This window comes from Cervus canadensis, chromosome X (genome assembly GCF_019320065.1).
Source record: "Cervus canadensis isolate Bull #8, Minnesota chromosome X, ASM1932006v1, whole genome shotgun sequence".
Lineage (NCBI taxonomy): Eukaryota > Metazoa > Chordata > Mammalia > Artiodactyla > Cervidae > Cervus > Cervus canadensis.
In genome coordinates this window covers 21576984-21594202 of record NC_057419.1, presented here as the reverse complement: position 1 = coordinate 21594202, position 17219 = coordinate 21576984, and the positions used below count along the sequence as shown (strand labels likewise).

General features: G+C 35.7%; 1 protein-coding gene across 4 annotated transcripts in view; it reads left to right on the top strand.

Annotated features, from left to right (window-relative positions):
* The window catches only part of SCML2 (Scm polycomb group protein like 2), a 103770-nt gene that overhangs the window by 5321 nt on the left and 81230 nt on the right, over window positions 1–17219 (top strand). For 2 of the 4 annotated variants that reach the window (XM_043459444.1, XM_043459443.1), the window contains exon 2: window positions 16133–16178. The exons of the other annotated variants lie outside the window; for them this stretch is intronic. In XM_043459444.1, the coding sequence (XP_043315379.1) occupies window positions 16157–16178 (22 nt within the window). In that variant the 5' untranslated portion in view covers window positions 16133–16156. The remainder of the gene's footprint in view (window positions 1–16132; window positions 16179–17219) is intronic. 4 annotated transcript variants of the gene reach the window in all.

Here is a 17219-nt window from a genome sequence, read left to right as displayed (position 1 = left end):
TTTTAGATTATAGACTCGAGATTTTTTTGTGTTGAGATTTTGAGAGATTGTAGAAATATTTAAATGGGTAGTTTACTGACACCTGCTTCGTGTTTGAAGTATGGTCAGGGATGTTTAGTTTTCTGGTCACTTCCGATTATGGTTTATTGCTTGCTTTTCTGTAATCTGTTGTCTAGCAGGGATTGTTGCTGTCATCATTTCCATTATTTCTTGTAGGGCCAGTGTTAGAAACCATAAATCTAGATGTGATAATAGGAACAGGCTGTAACCTGACCCAATTCTTTTGTCAAAATGTCCGCACTGAGAGCTGCCTGTAGTAAATTGACATGCCCGGCTATTAACTTCAGTCATCTGCAAATGTCTGTGGGCAGCAGGTCTTTGGGCAATTAGCCTGTGGCTGTGCTTTAAAACCTTAGGAATTTACGACTATAAACTGGGATTTTGGCAGCCCTTTCATTTATGTTTTCTGACATGACATACTTTTTGACTAAATGCATAGATTTCATATATATATATATGTATAGTTCTAAAATTCTAGGGGATTAATTATTTAACTTGGAGACTTAATTCTGTAAAATTAAAAATAAATAAATTAAAAATTCTTAAAAATAGTTGTTTTCTGCTTGAGTTTGCTTTGACACAGAAAAATAGCTAATTTCTAATTCATTGGGGTCAGACTTTACTAAAACATAATTAAAACTGCTCCTCCAGGAAACTTGTTTTGATACATCTTCACTGCTAAAAACATTCATTCTGATTATTCACAATTCAGAGATGGGATTTTATTTTTAAAGGTAATTGCAGCCTTAGAATTAAGGTTTTTTTCTGATTAATTTGATAAATATATCAGAAAACGGGAAATTTGATTACTGAGTAAATCGAGTAGGTGCTTGTGAAATCTTAAAGTGATGAATCATGTCCAGTTCAACAAGTTATGCTGTGCAATGGATATCCTACAGTTGTCCCTCTTTATCCATGGAGTGTTGGTATCAGGACCCCCTCAGATATCAAAACCTACAGGTGCTCAAGTACCTTATAAAATGGATTAGCACAGTCAGTCCTCTGTATCCATGGAGTCTACATCTGTGGATACCGAGGACCAACTGTATATACTTTTTGAAACTGTATCAAGGTAATCATCTTACCAGGAGCAAATTTTTAGTTAAAAGAGCCAGCTTCTCTTTGTCAATGGAAAATATATAGCTATAATATATTTCGGTTAAGTCAATAAATGCTTTTGCATTTAGGTGTAAATGTGCAGTACTTCTTGAAATCAAAATAATAAACTTTTCATGTCAAAATGAAAACTTAAAGGTGTTCTTTTATGCAGTTAATTTAGACTCCCTGTTACCTTGCATATTGACTGAGCAATAAAGAACTTTTGCATTTGTGTTTCAAGTTTGAAAACAGTATTTTTATAACAAGGTAGACTAAAAAGGAAAAAGCGTTCTACCTGTGCTATTTCATTAATAGTCTGTGGTGACTTACGTGTGTATATAACTTTGACCAGCTATTTCAACCTTTTCTTTAAAACCACCAGCAACCATATGTTCAAGGCTTTTAGCCTTGAAACTTCTTATACTTTTGATTATGCTCAAGGGGATATAATGAAATATTTTTGCCACTAAATTATTTTGTGTGTAGGTTCTGTGTCTTTTCTCTCTTTTTTGTGAATATTGGTTTAAAGCACATGTTTTAGTTCAGCTGTTATGTAGTTGAAATTTATAAACTGAATTCTGGTACAGCATAGTACACATAGTTCTTCTCTTTGGAAAAATACTTATAATAACAACATTTGTATTGGGGCCTGTCTTTTTGAGACTTCAAACATTTTAGAAATGAAATTCAGAGTAAAAAAAAATGAAGGTCTATCAGATGTTGGAAAGGAGGAAGTTATGGGAGTCGGGAACTGTCTGAGATCCCACAGAATTTTATCCTTGGCCCATTGATTTAGACTAAGCTTCAGAGTAGACATTGCAGGAGAGAATGGAGAACAATGACAGCCAAAAGAAAATCTCACCAAAAAATTTTTTAAAAACTACAGTATTCTAGGACTATATGGTTTAGATATAAGTATACTGTAGCACAACAGATTTACTAATTTAGCAAACATTTTGGGGGCCCTACTTTGTGATAGACCTGGTGGGTAGATATTCCAGAATACAAAAGTGAACCAGAGTAGGGTTCTAGTAGGGTACCACACATTTAGCAGGAGCTCAGTAAGTGACAGCTCTTAGTATTTATTATTACCACTGCCAGCACCACCATCAGTAGACCCCAGGGGCCATAATCTTCATTTTCTTCTGTCTTCAAGGATCCATTCTCTGCAGGGTGTCTGTCTCCTTACTTCTCCCTTGTAAAGCACGAACAGTGTTTGGAGCTCTGTCTTTTGGTTTGGTGTCTGACACACCTAGATTTGAATCGTTTTTCTTTCACCACTTTATTTCTGAGCTTCAAGAATCAACAGAACTTGATAACTGATAAGATATTGGACAGAGTAGGGTACTCAAAGATGACTTCTAATTCAGAAAGATTGGTAGTTTGTAATGTCTAGAATAGGCAGCAGAGGGAGAGAAGCTCATTTTGGAGGGCAGAAGAGTTTGGTTTTGTTTGTTTGTTGCTTTTTTTTGGCCATGCCATGCGGCTTGCCAGATATTAGTTGCCCAACCAGGGCTGGAACCTGGGCCCTCTGCAGTGGAAGCTGAGAGTCCTAACCACTGGACCTCCATGTATCCCCTGAATTTGATTTTTAGAAGTATGTCGTATTTGACGTTGTGAGGCATTCAGAGTGATGTTCACTTGGCTAGAGTAGACATTTTGGAGAGAGGTTGGGACCAGAGGTTTTGATATAGGAGTTATCCACATAGAAATTTGCATGAACCGTGAAATAGAATGAGATTCTAGATTCTAAAAGTTTCTAGAATGTAGAGAAAGAGACTGAGTGACTAGAGAAGATCAAGAGCTAGGACAGCAGGAGGAAGTAGACACAGTGGGATAATAGATGTAGGACAACCAGGGAATAAATAACACGTGGGACTCAAAGAGGAGAGGTGTCTGGGATGAATGCTTAAATTTGGACGTTGTCTCCTCCTTTGGGGCTTCTGTTTGGCACATATGGCAGCAAACTTTTCTGTTAGTGAGGGAACACATTTATTTTTTTCGGCTTTACATCTGTATTTCGTTTATGTTCTCTCAGGTTGAGATTCTATAATTCCATCCATTTTATAACATCTGACTAATAGCCTAAATTAAAAGGGCCCTGGGAAATTTCCTGCTAGTCAGACTTGTTTAGTTCCTGTCCTCGTCAAAATGTTATCCTTTATTGACTGTTCAGATAGTGGTCTCTCATTAGAGACTCAAGGTGTATTACCTCTTTTTCAAAACAAAACACGAGGGAAAGGTAAAAAGAAAAAAACACCCAAACAAATAATGGAAGAGCCCTGTAATCTTAGAATTATGGACCCCTTAACTTGCTAAATAGTTCTTTAAAATGGTCTTTTTAAAAAAAAATTGTAGAATTTTCTCCAGAATCAGATAAGAGCAGTAGGAGTTTTAGGTTGAATAATTCCACTTTAATCATTGTTTTGCATTGTTTAATCATACTAAGAAAATGATTTAAAACAGTGTAAGACTTTCAAAGCATTTTTGATTTATTATCAGCTCTTAATTCTGCTATAAGATATAATTTGCAAAACAAATGGTTTTGAAAAAGACCCCCCCCCCCCCCCCCCCCCCCCCCCCCCCATTGTCTATCCTTGTTCAAAGCCTGCTAGACACAACTGCTAGATTTAATGTAATTGTGGTCTTTGGTAAAGGAAATGCCAGTGTCAGATACTATAACCTAGTACTTTTTTTGCCTTATATTTGAATTTTTTTTTAAATGGTGCGACATTGCTCCTTATATGCATTTAGTGAACCAATGTCTCTTAGTTCTGGTAAAGGTAAAACAAAGCTTCTAATTTTTTTCTCACCAAAATTTTCTCTCCCATGTAACATAGAGAACTACTTTGGGGGTCTTATTTGAGTTTTTTTCTTAAAGTGCTGAGGCAGTTCAAAGTATATTGAGAGCAAAGTTAAGCTTTTTTGCAGTTTCTTCTGCAGACTGCCACTGTGGAAATGAGGTATGTCTTTATTTTTGAAAGAAGATCAGGGTCCTAATATTTTCCAGAAAGATAACAGCTGTGCTATATTGCATATCTGGTATGTAAGTCGTATGTTCTAACTCCACAGTATCTTTGAGGTGTTCTGAGGATTCAACTGTGAATTGATGCTATCCAGCGTTTACCAAAAAGAACGTGGTGTAGTCCTCTAACTTCTATAATGTCTGTCCTATTGTACCTGAAAGACATAAGTGAATTACATTATAATGCTGGGGCATTTTAAGAGGGACAATACAACTTCTGTTTTTTCTCAAGTTACTTAGTCAAAGATACTTTCTATTAAATTAACCAATATTCCTTTACATCAAAATCTATACAGATTTCTGCTAATATTCAGTGCTAGGCAAGTGCCTATCTTTCCCATTCAATTTGTGTATATGTTTATCTTGAAGTGAGACTTTTGTAGACCAGAGAGAAATTAATCATTCTGGTTGAATACTAAATTTTTTCCAACTAGTACATTTTATTTGCTCTTTTAAATTAAAAGCCCCACTTGGTTATAAGTGTATTTTTATATTGGAACTGCTAGTTCGTTTAAAAAAGAGAATGGTATATTATATAACAATTATATAGAAAGTGGTGGAAAGTTTTCATGGGATCAAACATTATAAAAAATGTTTGATAAGTATAGTGATAAACTTAAAAATGATTCCCAAATCCTAGTAAATGGATTTTCATCTACCTTGCTGTTTATCACTTTTTATATTGCAGAATAAGTAATAACTTTTGTTCTGCTATGAATGCTACTCTTGAGAATAATGGAGTTTTTCCTTAAGGCATGAACTGTTAAAAGGCATTTATTTTTGTCTATTTTTCATTTTAGCTAAAAATATTGACTTTCTAACATGGGCAGAACTTTATTTGAAGTATATTGATATATGAGATTTGTCAAATGTACATTTAAAGGTGGTTCAAGTGTACATTGGATATGGATTTATATGAGATTTTTATTTTTTGTTTTTTTTTTTTGAGATTTTTTTAAAATGGAAAGGATATACACCAGATGGTTAACAGCGGATATTGTCTTTTTAAAATCTTATTTATTTTTCTTGAAGTGTGGTTGATTTACAGTGTTGTGAGCAGGTAGTGTTTGATGGTGGGATTATATGTGATTTCCTACCCCCCCTCCCCTTTTTACCTATCTGTGTTCTAATTTTTAAGAGAGTTGATAAGTTGTGTGGAAAAAAAGGAAAAAAAAAAAAATCCCCAAACCGTTCTAGTTTCTAGTAGTTCATAAAGGCCATTTTAGTTCACAAAAACCTAAAGCTGTTTTTAGTACTCACCAACCCTAAAGAAAATAAAACATTCATGAATAATTATACCTCCGAGTCATCCAACATGGAGTGACATCAAGATTTTTTGACTCCAAGCTAGAATGTATAGGCTTTCTGATAATGCTAGCTGGGAGATGGTGGCTGCTTTCTTTGGTAATTATATGTCTGGGCATTACATATATGTATATTTATTAGTTTAATTTAAAAGTGTCTTAAACTTAACATTTTAGTTTAAACTTTGAAAGTGAATAAGTAATTTTCACTAATCAAAGTAGGAATATAGGTTCATTTTACAGCATAATTGCTATTGTGTTAAAGCTAAAACTCATTCATTTGGGGGAGTTTTAATTAGGACAGATGGGATGGGATAGAAAACAGTCTGAGTTTCTAGTTTTTCAGGATACTATGCTAGATGCTCTACCTGCACTATCTCATTTAATTTCATGACCACAGTACAAAGTGTAGATGGTAATAGTCTTAATTTACACATGGGAAAGCCAAGACTCAGGGAGATGAAGTAATTTGTAATGGCTTTGAGCACTAGAAATAATATTTCTGTGTAATTAATTGTTATGGCTACCAGTAACCATCACAGTAACCACATAATTTATTAAAACTTGTGTGATAAGCCAGGCATTTAGGGATTATTAAAAAAAAAACAACAACTGTCAGGGTACATTCCCCTGCAAATGAAAATAACTTGCTCTGGTTATTTAATGTATACTATGGTAAAGAATTCAAATCATACGTAAAAATATAAGGAAGAAAATAAAGTTCACCTAAAATCTCACCACCCTGTGAAGCACAAAAGGAGGATCACCAAAATATTTTTGCATTACTTTATGCAAACTTATGCAAAATTTTATACAAATAGAATTATATCACACAAAATAGATTTATAATGCTGCCTTCCACACATCCCATCATCTTATCTTTCCCTTCCCAAGTAAGCCTTAGTTACAGCCTAGTAAATGTCCTGTGTTTCTCTCCGTGCTTCAATAACGTCAGTCTGTTATTCGTGTAATCCTGTAGAGACCTGTGTATACACTTAGAGTGCGATCTTAGTTACTATCAGAACGTTTGAGTACTTCTTTTTAGGTGCAAGTCTTTGTGCTAGTTGTGGGAGAACTACAAGGAAGAGTAAGTGATTCTCAATCACTTTGTAGTGTGTGAGGCGAGGTGAGTAGGTAAACATACAAGACTTGCTTTGATATCTGCTAAACGTTGGTTGGAAACACAGCCTGGGAGCCCTCCAGGGGAGGGCAGAGGCCTTGCCTTGTTGATTCTGATGGGCATAAACCCTTGCTTGACCCATGGGATTATGGGTACCTGTCTGTAAATAAAAGTATGTGTTTAAAACAAAAAAAATTATTCTGTTTACAGGTCTAAATGGATTGGCTTTTGTAGTTTTGAGAGTCCAGTAGAGAAACAATTGGTATATTTGTTTCTTTGCAGTGGAATTATCCATTTTCCAGTCAGAGTTTAATTCTTTTTCTTTTAAAGTTTGGGAATTTTTGTAACAAGGAGGACACTGTAATATTTCGCTGTATAGTTTAGTGTGTATGGTGCAAGGCCCTTTGAAGTTTAAGATAGTTTAAGTAGTTAGTGATACTTTCTAACACAGAAATCCTTATTTGCTCAAGTAAGTTTAAGCATTCACTTTGTACATTTGATGCATAAATTGAATGGGAACTTATACATTTGCATACGCCAAATATTGAACTTGGGGAGAGTAAGAAATAAAATAAGTCTCCAATGAGATGATTGACTTTCAAAATGTTTGAAAAGAAATAATGTTTTATTAAAGGTTGGTGAATATTCACTCAGGTGTTCAGTTTGCCTAGCACTGTTGTTGATGCTATGATATATATAATAAAACAGGGCAGGATCATAGTCTCTTAAGGGGAAAACTATTTCATTTAACATTGAAATGAACATGAAAGCTAAGTGGCTTGAGGGAAAGCAGTAAAGGCTGTTTATAGTGAAGAAGAGTGTTTAGGGCAAATGATTTTGATTTTATTGTGATGATTTTGATTTTATCATGACCCTGAAAGAATCCTTAAATTACTGCGATGGACACAAGCTCACTTTTGATGTCTTCTTAACAAGTCAGTGAACTTTAACACCATAATGACTGAAAAGGAAGGTTTATTGAGTCACTGACTCATTTCCTAAAGAGTTTGGGTTCTTTTTGTATGTTGAAGTCTTTATTTGACATGACTTTGGACTTCACAGGAAGATAGATCTGCTCATTGGTGCTGAATGACTATGATAATTGAAAAGGAAATGTTTCTAAACTCTAATAAAAGGATTGGTTTTATTTAATATGGCTAATCTCAAACTAAAGGGGTCTGGAATTCTTCCTGTTTTTATCTAGGGATAAGTGGAATATTTTATTCTTTGGTGTGTGGCTCTACTTCTAAAGTAAGTGCTTTGGATTCCAAAACATTAAAGTTAAGAATATTTACTTTGTGTTTAGCTCTAAGAAGGTTCTATTTTAATAGAAATACTTGTTTTCTATTACCATCAGCAGTGAATGAGTTTCACTTCTTCATCTTTACCAATATTTGGTAGTGTCAATCTTCTTAATTTTAACCATTTATGTGGTGATATATCATTGTGACTTTAACTTGTGCTCCCCTGAATACTGATGATTTTAAACATTTTTTTCACATGCTAGTTGGCCATTTGTGTATCTTTAGCAAAGTGATTGTCCAAATCTTTTGCCAATTATGCTTTTATTGGGCTCTGTTTGCCTTTTTAAAATTGAGTTGTCAGTTTTTTGTGTATTCTGGATACAGATCTTTTATCAGATCTGTGTTTTGCAAACATTTTTTTCCGTTTTGTAGTTTATCCTTTTGTTTTCTTAATAGTGTCATTTGAAGAGCAGTTGTTAGTTTTGATGAAGTCCAATTTATCAATTATTTGTTTTATACATTGTGCTTTTTTGTGTCACATCTAAGAAGTCATTGTCTAATTCAAAATTACAGTATTTCTGTGTTTTCCTCTAGAAATTCTATAGTTTCAGGCTTTATGTTTAGATTTATGAGCTATCTCAAGGTAATTTTTGTTTATTGTGAGTGAAGTGTTGTTTTCTTTTTTGTTGTTTTTAATTGAAGTATAGTTGATTTACAGTGTTGTGCCAGTCTCGACTGTACAGCAAAGTGACTCACTTATAAATATACAGACATTCTTTTTTGTGTGCTTTTCCATTATGGTTTATCATAGGTTATTGAATATAGTTCCTTGTGCTATATAGTAGGACCTTATTGTTTATCCATCCTATATATAGTAGTTTACATCTGCTAATCCTACTTTTCCAGTTCTTCCTTCTTCTACCCCCCTCTCCCTTGGCAACCACAAGTCTGTTCTCTATGTCTGTGAGTCTGTTTCTGTTTTGTAGATAGATTCATTTGTGCCATGTTTTATGTTAATTATTTATTTTTAATGTTTTTAATTCCTTTTTAAATTTATTTTTTTTGCAATCTTTATGTTTCATTGTAGGATATTTGGTTTACAATATTGTGTTTGTTTCTGCTATATATCAATATGAATCAGCCACAGGTATACATATGTCCCCTTCCTCGAACCCATCTCCCACCCCATCCCACCTCTCTTAGTTGTCACAGAGCACTGAGTTTGAGCTCCCTGTGTCATACAGCAATTTCCCACTGGTTATCTGTTTTACATATGATAATGTACATGTTTCAGTGCTGCTTTCTCCATTTGTCCTACTCTCTTCTTCCCCCACTGTGTCTACAAATCTGTTCTCCATGTCTGCGTATCCATTACTGCCCTGCAGATAAGTTGATCAGTACCATCTTTCTAGATTCCATATATATGCATTAACATATGATATTTGTTTTTCTCTTCCTGACTTACTTCACTCTGCATGATAGACTCTAGGTTCATCTACCTCATTAGAACTGACTCAAATGCATTCCTTTTAATGGCTGAGTAATATTCCATTGTATATATGTACAACTTCTTTATCCATTCATCTATTGATGAACATCTAGGTTGCTTTCATGTTCTAGCTGTTGTAAATAGTATTGCAGTGAGCATTGGGATACATGTGTCTTTTTCACTTATGGTAACTCAAGGAATATGCCCAGTAGTAGAATTATTGGATCATATGGTGGTTTTTTTCCTAGTTTTTTAAGGCATCTCCATACTGTTCTCCATAGTGGCTGTATCAGTTTACATTTCCTCCAACAGTGCAAGAGCATTCCCTTTTCTCCACACCCTCTCCAGAATTTATTGTTTGTAGATTTTTTGATGATGGCCATTCCAACCAGTGTGAGGTGATACCTCATTTAAGTTTTGATTTGCATTTCTCTAATAATGAGCCATGTTGAGCATATTTTCATGTATTTTTTACTCATCTGCATGTCTTCTTTGGAGAAATGTCTGTTTAGGTCTTCTGACCCCTTTTTGATTGGGTTGTTTGTTTTTCTGGTATTGAGCTGATGATTCTTTTTTTTTAAATTTATTTTTTAATTGGAAGAATTTGTGTTGATTTCGTGTGTATTTATGCCATACAACAGCACAAATAAGCCCTAATTATACACGTATCATTTTCCTCTTGAGCCTCCCTCCCCTTCCCCCTTTGCCATATTTTAAATTCCACATACAAGTGATAACATATGGTATTTGTCCTTCTCTTTCTTACTTCACTTATTATGATCATCTCTACTTGCATCCATGTCACTGCAAATTGGCATTATTTTGTTCTTATAATTTGGTAATTTTATTTTTAGTTATCTGAGAAATCTCCATATTGTTCTCCATAGTGGCTGCACCAACTTAACATTCCCACCAACAGTGTAGGGGAGGATTCCTTTTCTCCATACCCTCTCCAGCATTTGTTATTTGTAGACTTTTTAATGATCATCATTCTGACCAGTGTGGTTTTGATTTGCATTGTACTTTTGATTTGCATTTCTCTGATAATTAATATTGTTGAGCATCTTTTCATGTGCCTATGGGCTATCTGTATGTCTTCTTTGGAGAAATGTCTATTAAGATCTGCCTGTATTTTGATTTTTTTTTCTGTTGTTGTTCAGTTGTATGAGCTGTTCGTGTATCAGTTCAGTTCAGTTGCTCAGTCGTGTCCAACTCTCTGCGACCCCATAGACTGGGACCCTGCAGCATGCCAGGCTTCCCTGTCCATCACCAGCTCCCACAGTTTACTCAAACTCATGTCCATTGAGTCAGTGGTGCCACCCAACCATCTCATCCTCTCTCGTCCCCTTCTCCTGCTGCCTTCAGTCTTTCCCAGCATCAGGGTCTTTTCAAATGAGTCAGTTCTTCGCATCAGGTGGCTGAAGTATTGTAGTTTCAGCTTCAGCATCAGCCCTTCCAATGAATATTCAGGATGATTTCCTTTAGGATGGACTGGTTGGATTTCCTTGCAGTTCAAGGGACTCTCAAGAGTCTTCTCCAACACCACAGTTCAAAAGCATCAATTCTTCCGCGCTCAGCTTTCTTTATAGTCCAACTCTCACATCCATACATGACTACTGGAAAAACCATAGCTTTGACTAGATGGACCTTTGTTGGCAAAGTAATATCTCTGCTTTTTAATATGGTGTCTAGGTTGGTCATAACTTTCCTTCCAAGGAGCAAGCGTCATTTAATTTCATGGCTGTAGTCACCATCTGCAGTGATTTTGGAGCCCAAAAACTAAAGTCTGCCACTCTTTCCCAGTCTATCTGCCATGGAGTGATGGGACTGGATGCCATGTTCTTAGTTTTCTGAATGTTGAGCTTTAAGCCAACTTTTTCACTCTCTTCTTTCACGTACATCAAGAGGCTCTTTAGTTCTTCTTCACTTTCTGCCATAAGGGTGGTGTCATCTGCATATCTGAGGTTATTGCTAGTTCTCTCGGCAATCTTGATTCCAGCTGGTGCTTTGTCTAGCCCAGCGTGTCTCATGATGTACTCTGCATATAAGTTAACTAAGCAGGGTGACAATATACAGCCTTGACATACTCCTTTTCCTATTTGGAACCAGTCTGTTGTTCCATGTCCAGTTCTTACTGTTGCTTCTTGACCTGCATACAGATTTCTCAAGAGGCAGGTCAGGTGGTCTGGTATTCCCATCTGTTTCAGAATTTTCCACAGTTTATTGTGATCCACACAGTCAAAGGCTTTGGCCTAGTCAATAAAGCAGAAATAGATGTTTTTCTGGAACTCTCTTGCTTTTTTGATGATCCAGCGGTTGTTGGCAGTTTGATCTCTGGTTCCTCTGACATGGTACATGGATTTATTTATATAGGTCTTCAGGAAAAGTATATATAAAAGTGTGTATGTGTGTATCACTGAGTCACTTTGCTGTACTGCAGAAATTAACAAATACTGTAAATCAACTACAATTAAAGGGGGGAAAGAAGATAAAAAATATTTGTTTTTAATTATTTCTAAACATACTTTTACCTTCTAGGATTTACAAAATCACGCAACTAATGGGAACAGTTGATAGCAGTCGGGATTAAGAACTCACTTGTGGAGATTTTCGAGAAGAACATAGGAACCTGGGTTTATCTTCTGTGTGTGATTCATCCCTCAGTTTTTTGAACTGAATCCTTTTTGTAGTAATGGGATTTACTTTAATGTAATTCACAAGGTTTTGCTTTCTGACTAGAGTTGGTTAACTTCCTTTAGTCCCTACCTGGATTGTGGCTCATCTCCCTTTACTTTCTGCTTCTATTCAGCACACTTTATATTTTTCACTTTTTCTTTTTCGCTGTTAGGCTGTAGTCCTTAATTGACAGTATTCTCCACAGTGGTATCAAATATCCAATCCATTTAATTATTTCAGTCTGACTTTCAGAGGAGCGATCTGGGAGGGAAAGGTAATACTTTGCAAGTTGTCTGTGTATGCTTGGCTCCTGAGAGACTGTAGAGGGAGATGGGAGCCCAGAAGGAACCCGAGCAGCTCCAGCATTTCATAATCAAGTAGACCAGGCAGGATCTTCTTTAGTGTTAACTCATTTTGTGCCCTCAATCTGAAATTCCTCTCTGTCCTCTCTGCTCATTTTAATGTTCACCTTTAAAGAACCAGTTTACACACCACTTCCTCTGAGAAGCCTTCTTTTATTGATATATTCCCAGTTAATAGTACCTCCTGCCTTCCTGAAGAGCCTGTGTATTGTCTTGCTTTTTCCGATAACTGTTTGTTAATATGTCTTTCCTACTAGATTTATAGCTCTTTCATAGTAGATCATGTATCTTCTATCCAAACAGCATCAAGCATATAACAGGAATTCTGTAAATATGGTTATATAAATAACCAGATCACACATGCAAACAGATGGTGGTAATGTAGAAAGGAACAAGAAAGGCTTCAAGAAGGAGCTTGCATTTATGTTGGGCATTAAAGGATGGATAGGATTTCCAGAAGCAGAAGAGGAGGAAAGGGTGTCCCATGTAGATAGAATAACATGATGAGTTTTGGGCTAGGCCACAGGATAGCTATAGGTGGTAGATATCAGGTGGCTTTGAAATTATGAGGGGCTTTAAATATGTCCCAACGAAGATTTGTTCAATTCAATAGTCAATGAGATTACTAAAGTAGGAGGGTAATTTGGGCAGAAAACAGTTCAGACAATGTATGACATTGTGTATTAGGTAGTTTGGGGTGGGGGTAGACCCTTGTGGTAAGACCAGTTAGGGTGCTATGGTATTAGACCAGGCAGGAGCTAATGAGGGTGTAAACCAGTTAATGGCTTCCCTCTTCCCTGGTGGCTCAGCAGTAAAGAATCCACCTGCAATGCAGGAGACTCTGGTTCATCCCCTGGAGAAAGAAATGGCAACCCATTCCAGTATCCTTGCCTGGGAAATCCCATGCCTGGTGGGCTACAGTTCGTGGAGTCACTAAAGAGTCAGACAGGATTTAGTGACTAAATAACAACAAAACTGGTTAATAACAGGGTAAAGGGAAATGAGAGAGCACATATTGGCCACTGATTGAATATGTGAGTGAAATAAGAGAACTTCAGTAGTCATAGCTGGGGTCTTAAGGCCAAGCACCTGGAAAATAGTGGTGCTAGTAAGAGAAACAAAAATGTTAGAAGAAGCAAGTTTTGGGAAGGTGATGCTTGAGTATAAATCTGTTGAGTCAGAGGTGCAGGTGATGTTCTGCGTGGCTTAGAGAACATATTCCCCATAGGCTTCCTTTAAATAACAAATTACCTTCTGTTACTTATATCATCATGTTCTGACTACAGGCACACGGAGTAGTGAGAGGTAGCTATCCCTTTGTCATGTTCAATGTTTCATGTACTTTTTCTTTTATAACACTCAATGTGTTTTGTTCATGTGCTTCTTTTTGACTAGAGTCAAGGACAGTATATTATTTATCTTTTTTTGTAAAGTGCCTGGCATATCAAGGACATGCAGAAAAAGTTTGAATTAATGAAAGATTTAGTGGCTCAAAATACAGAGACGTTTTAACAAGTAATTATCTTGTTAGAAGACTGGCACTTCTTACAGGTTTCATCAACACAGTTAATAATTCTTCCACCTCTTGGTAACATGGGCGTAAGTCAGCTTTTGGGATAGTTGCTAGTTTGAATCTCAACTCTGCTAGCTTACCATCTGCTCTTTTTTTATTCATTTAACCATAAAATTTAACCTTTTAAAGTGTACAATTCAGTGGTTTTTAGTGTATTCATAAGGTTCTACAACCATCACCACTGTATAATTCCATAACATTTTCCTCACCTTAAAAAAGAAACCCCTTACCCATATTTACACCCATACCCATTAACAGTCACTCCTGAGTCCCTCTTCCCCCAGCCCCTGGCAACTACTAATCTACTGAATTTATTTTTATTCAAAGGAAAGAGATTAAAATGATCTAACTCTATAGCTGATTTCTTTTTTTTAACCTTTATTTTTTTCTTCCATTTTTACTGATATGATTGGCATGATTTGACTTACATACACCATGAAATGATTATCACAATAAGTTTAGTGAACATCCATCATCTCCTAAAGGTACAAAATTAAAGAAATAGAAAACAAATTTTTCCTTATGATAACTCTTAGGATTTATTCTCTTTCATATGTAATATACAGCAGTGTCAATTATATTTATCACATGGTACATTGCATCCCTAGCATTTATTTATCTTATAACTAGCATTTATTTATCTTATTTGTGCATTTTGACTGCCTTCAGCCAATTTCTCCTTCTCTCCCCCCAGCCCCTCTACTTCTAGTAATGACAAATCTGATTTTTTTTTTCTGAGTTTGTTTCTTTGTTTTTAAAGTGTAATTGACCTACAACACTATGTTAGTTTCTGTGACACAGCATAGTGATTCCAGATATCTGTACATTTCAAAATGATCACCAGGATAAGTCTATTTATGATCATGATCTGTTATCATACAAAGATGAAAGTGAAAGTGAAGTCGCTTAGTCATGTCCAACTCTTTGTGACCCCATGGACTGTATAGTCTGCTAGGCTCCTCCACCCATGGGATTCTCCAGGCAAGAATACTGAAGTGGGTTGCCATTTCCTTCTCCAGGTGATCTTCCCAACACAGGGATTGAACCTGGGTCTCCCACACTGCAGGTAGACTCTTTACTGTCTGAGCCACCAGGGGCCTGCTTACTCCATACAAAGATACTGCATAATTATTGACTGTATTCCCCACACTGTACATTTCATATCTGTGACTCATTTATTTTGCAACTGGAAATTTGTCCCTCTTAATTTCCCTCAGCTTTCTTTCTCCCAATCCCTTCCCTTCTGGCAACAACCTGTTTTCTGTATTTATGACTGCTTTGTTACATTTTTTTAGATTCCATATATAAGTGAAATCATACAATATTTGTCTTTCTCTATCCGCCATACTTCATTTAGCATAATACCCTCCCAGTCCATGCATGCTGTTGCAAATGGCAAGATTTTATTCTTTTTTGTGGCTGAGTAATGCTCCACTGTGTATATATACCCCACATTGTCTTTATCCATTTATCTGCTGATGGATGCTTGGGTTGCTTCCATATCTTGGCTATTGTAAATAATGTTACAATGTTTACAATACAAGTGAGCATGGGGCTGCATATATATTTTTGAATTAGTGTTTTTGTTTTCTTTAGAGAAATACCCAGGAGTGCAGTTGCTGGATCTTGTGGTAGTTCTATTTTTAATTTTCTGAGGAATCTCCGTACTGTTTTCCATAGTATCTGTACCAATTTGTATTCCCACCAGCAGTGCATAAGGATTCCCTTTTCTCCACATCCTTACCAAGACTTGTTATTTGTTGTCTTTTTGATAATAGCCGTTCTGTGAGATGATATCTCATTAAAGTTTTGATTTGCATTTCCCTGATAACTAGTGATGTTGAACATCTTTTTATGTGCTTATTGGCCATTTGTGTACCTTCTTTGGAAAAATAACCTTTTCAGGTCCTCTGCCCATTTTTTAATTGGTTTGTTTTTTGATGTTAAGTTGTATGAGTCCCTTGTATATTTTGGATATCCACCCCTTATTGGGTATATTATTTGCAAATTTTTTTTTTTTTTTACCATTCAGTAGGTCACCTTTTCAGTTTGTTTAGTGTCTTTCACTGTGCAGAAGCTTTTTAATTTGATGTAGTCCCATTATAGCTGATTTCTAATAATACCACCCTGCAGAAATGTATTATGTTAAAAGGAGGCAGTAATTGATTTTTCTCCTTGTAGGAAAGCACACCAGAGAGAGATACCATGGGGCAGACAGTGAAAGAAGGTAAGATATACTTGTCTAAAGATGATACTTTTAGTCAATCATTTGAAATTTTAGTATCTTTTGGTAGACTGAATGTTTAAAAAAAGCTTTTTTGAAAAATGAAATTAAAAAAAGAGAAAAATGAAATTAATGGAAGATGTTAGTTTAGGTGCTAAGAATTGAAGTTTTAGAACTGAATAGCTATTAAAGGTAATCTTGTTTTTCCTTCTTAGTTTTGTAAATAAGAAAGCTGACACTCAGGGAGGTTAAGTGAACAGGTCATATAACAATCTATGACAGCCAAGATCAAAGTCCAGATTTTCTTACTTAAATATGGATGTTAAAAAAATGCTTCATCCTGTCCTGCTCTAGTGAGAAGTCAGCTCACTGTCCCATGAGTGTGTCACAGTCATTTTCACTCTCTGTTTTGAGTTGTACTTTCTTTCCCATAATATATTCTTCATATTTTTGTTGTCCTGAATCCTGTTCCTCCTTCAAGACCCAGTTTAAGTTCTCTTTCTCTCATGACTTTTACTCTGGCTGCATGCTGAATGTTGTGCTCTGCTATTTCTGTTTTTGTCAAGTGTATTAGTTTAGTATAGTCTCTGTACCTAGATTCTTAGCTTTCCTTGAACAGGAACCAGGCCTTTATAATTTCACTTTCTTTTCTGTTAGAAAATACTACTGTAGAATTATTTAGTAAATATAAATGTGTACTTACTTTATATTTAAATAGTCTAGTAGCCCATACATCCCTCTTGAGTGTTCGCATATCTTGAAGAGTCAGTCATAACCAGAAAGTAGATCTGATACCTTTAATGGTACACCTGGCATCCTTCCTATATTCTTCTTTAAGAAGCATGTCACTTGACAGTTCAAGCCTCAGTGAGGGTGAAATAGCACTAGGTGGAAACATACCATGTTATTAAATCCATTGGTTCACAACAATACTAAAAAAACAAAACAATACTTGTTGGTCATCTGTGGAGAATGGTGGGGACACAATTCATTATTTTGAAAACTAGAAAATAAAGGAGAAATAATAAAGCATTGACTGTGACT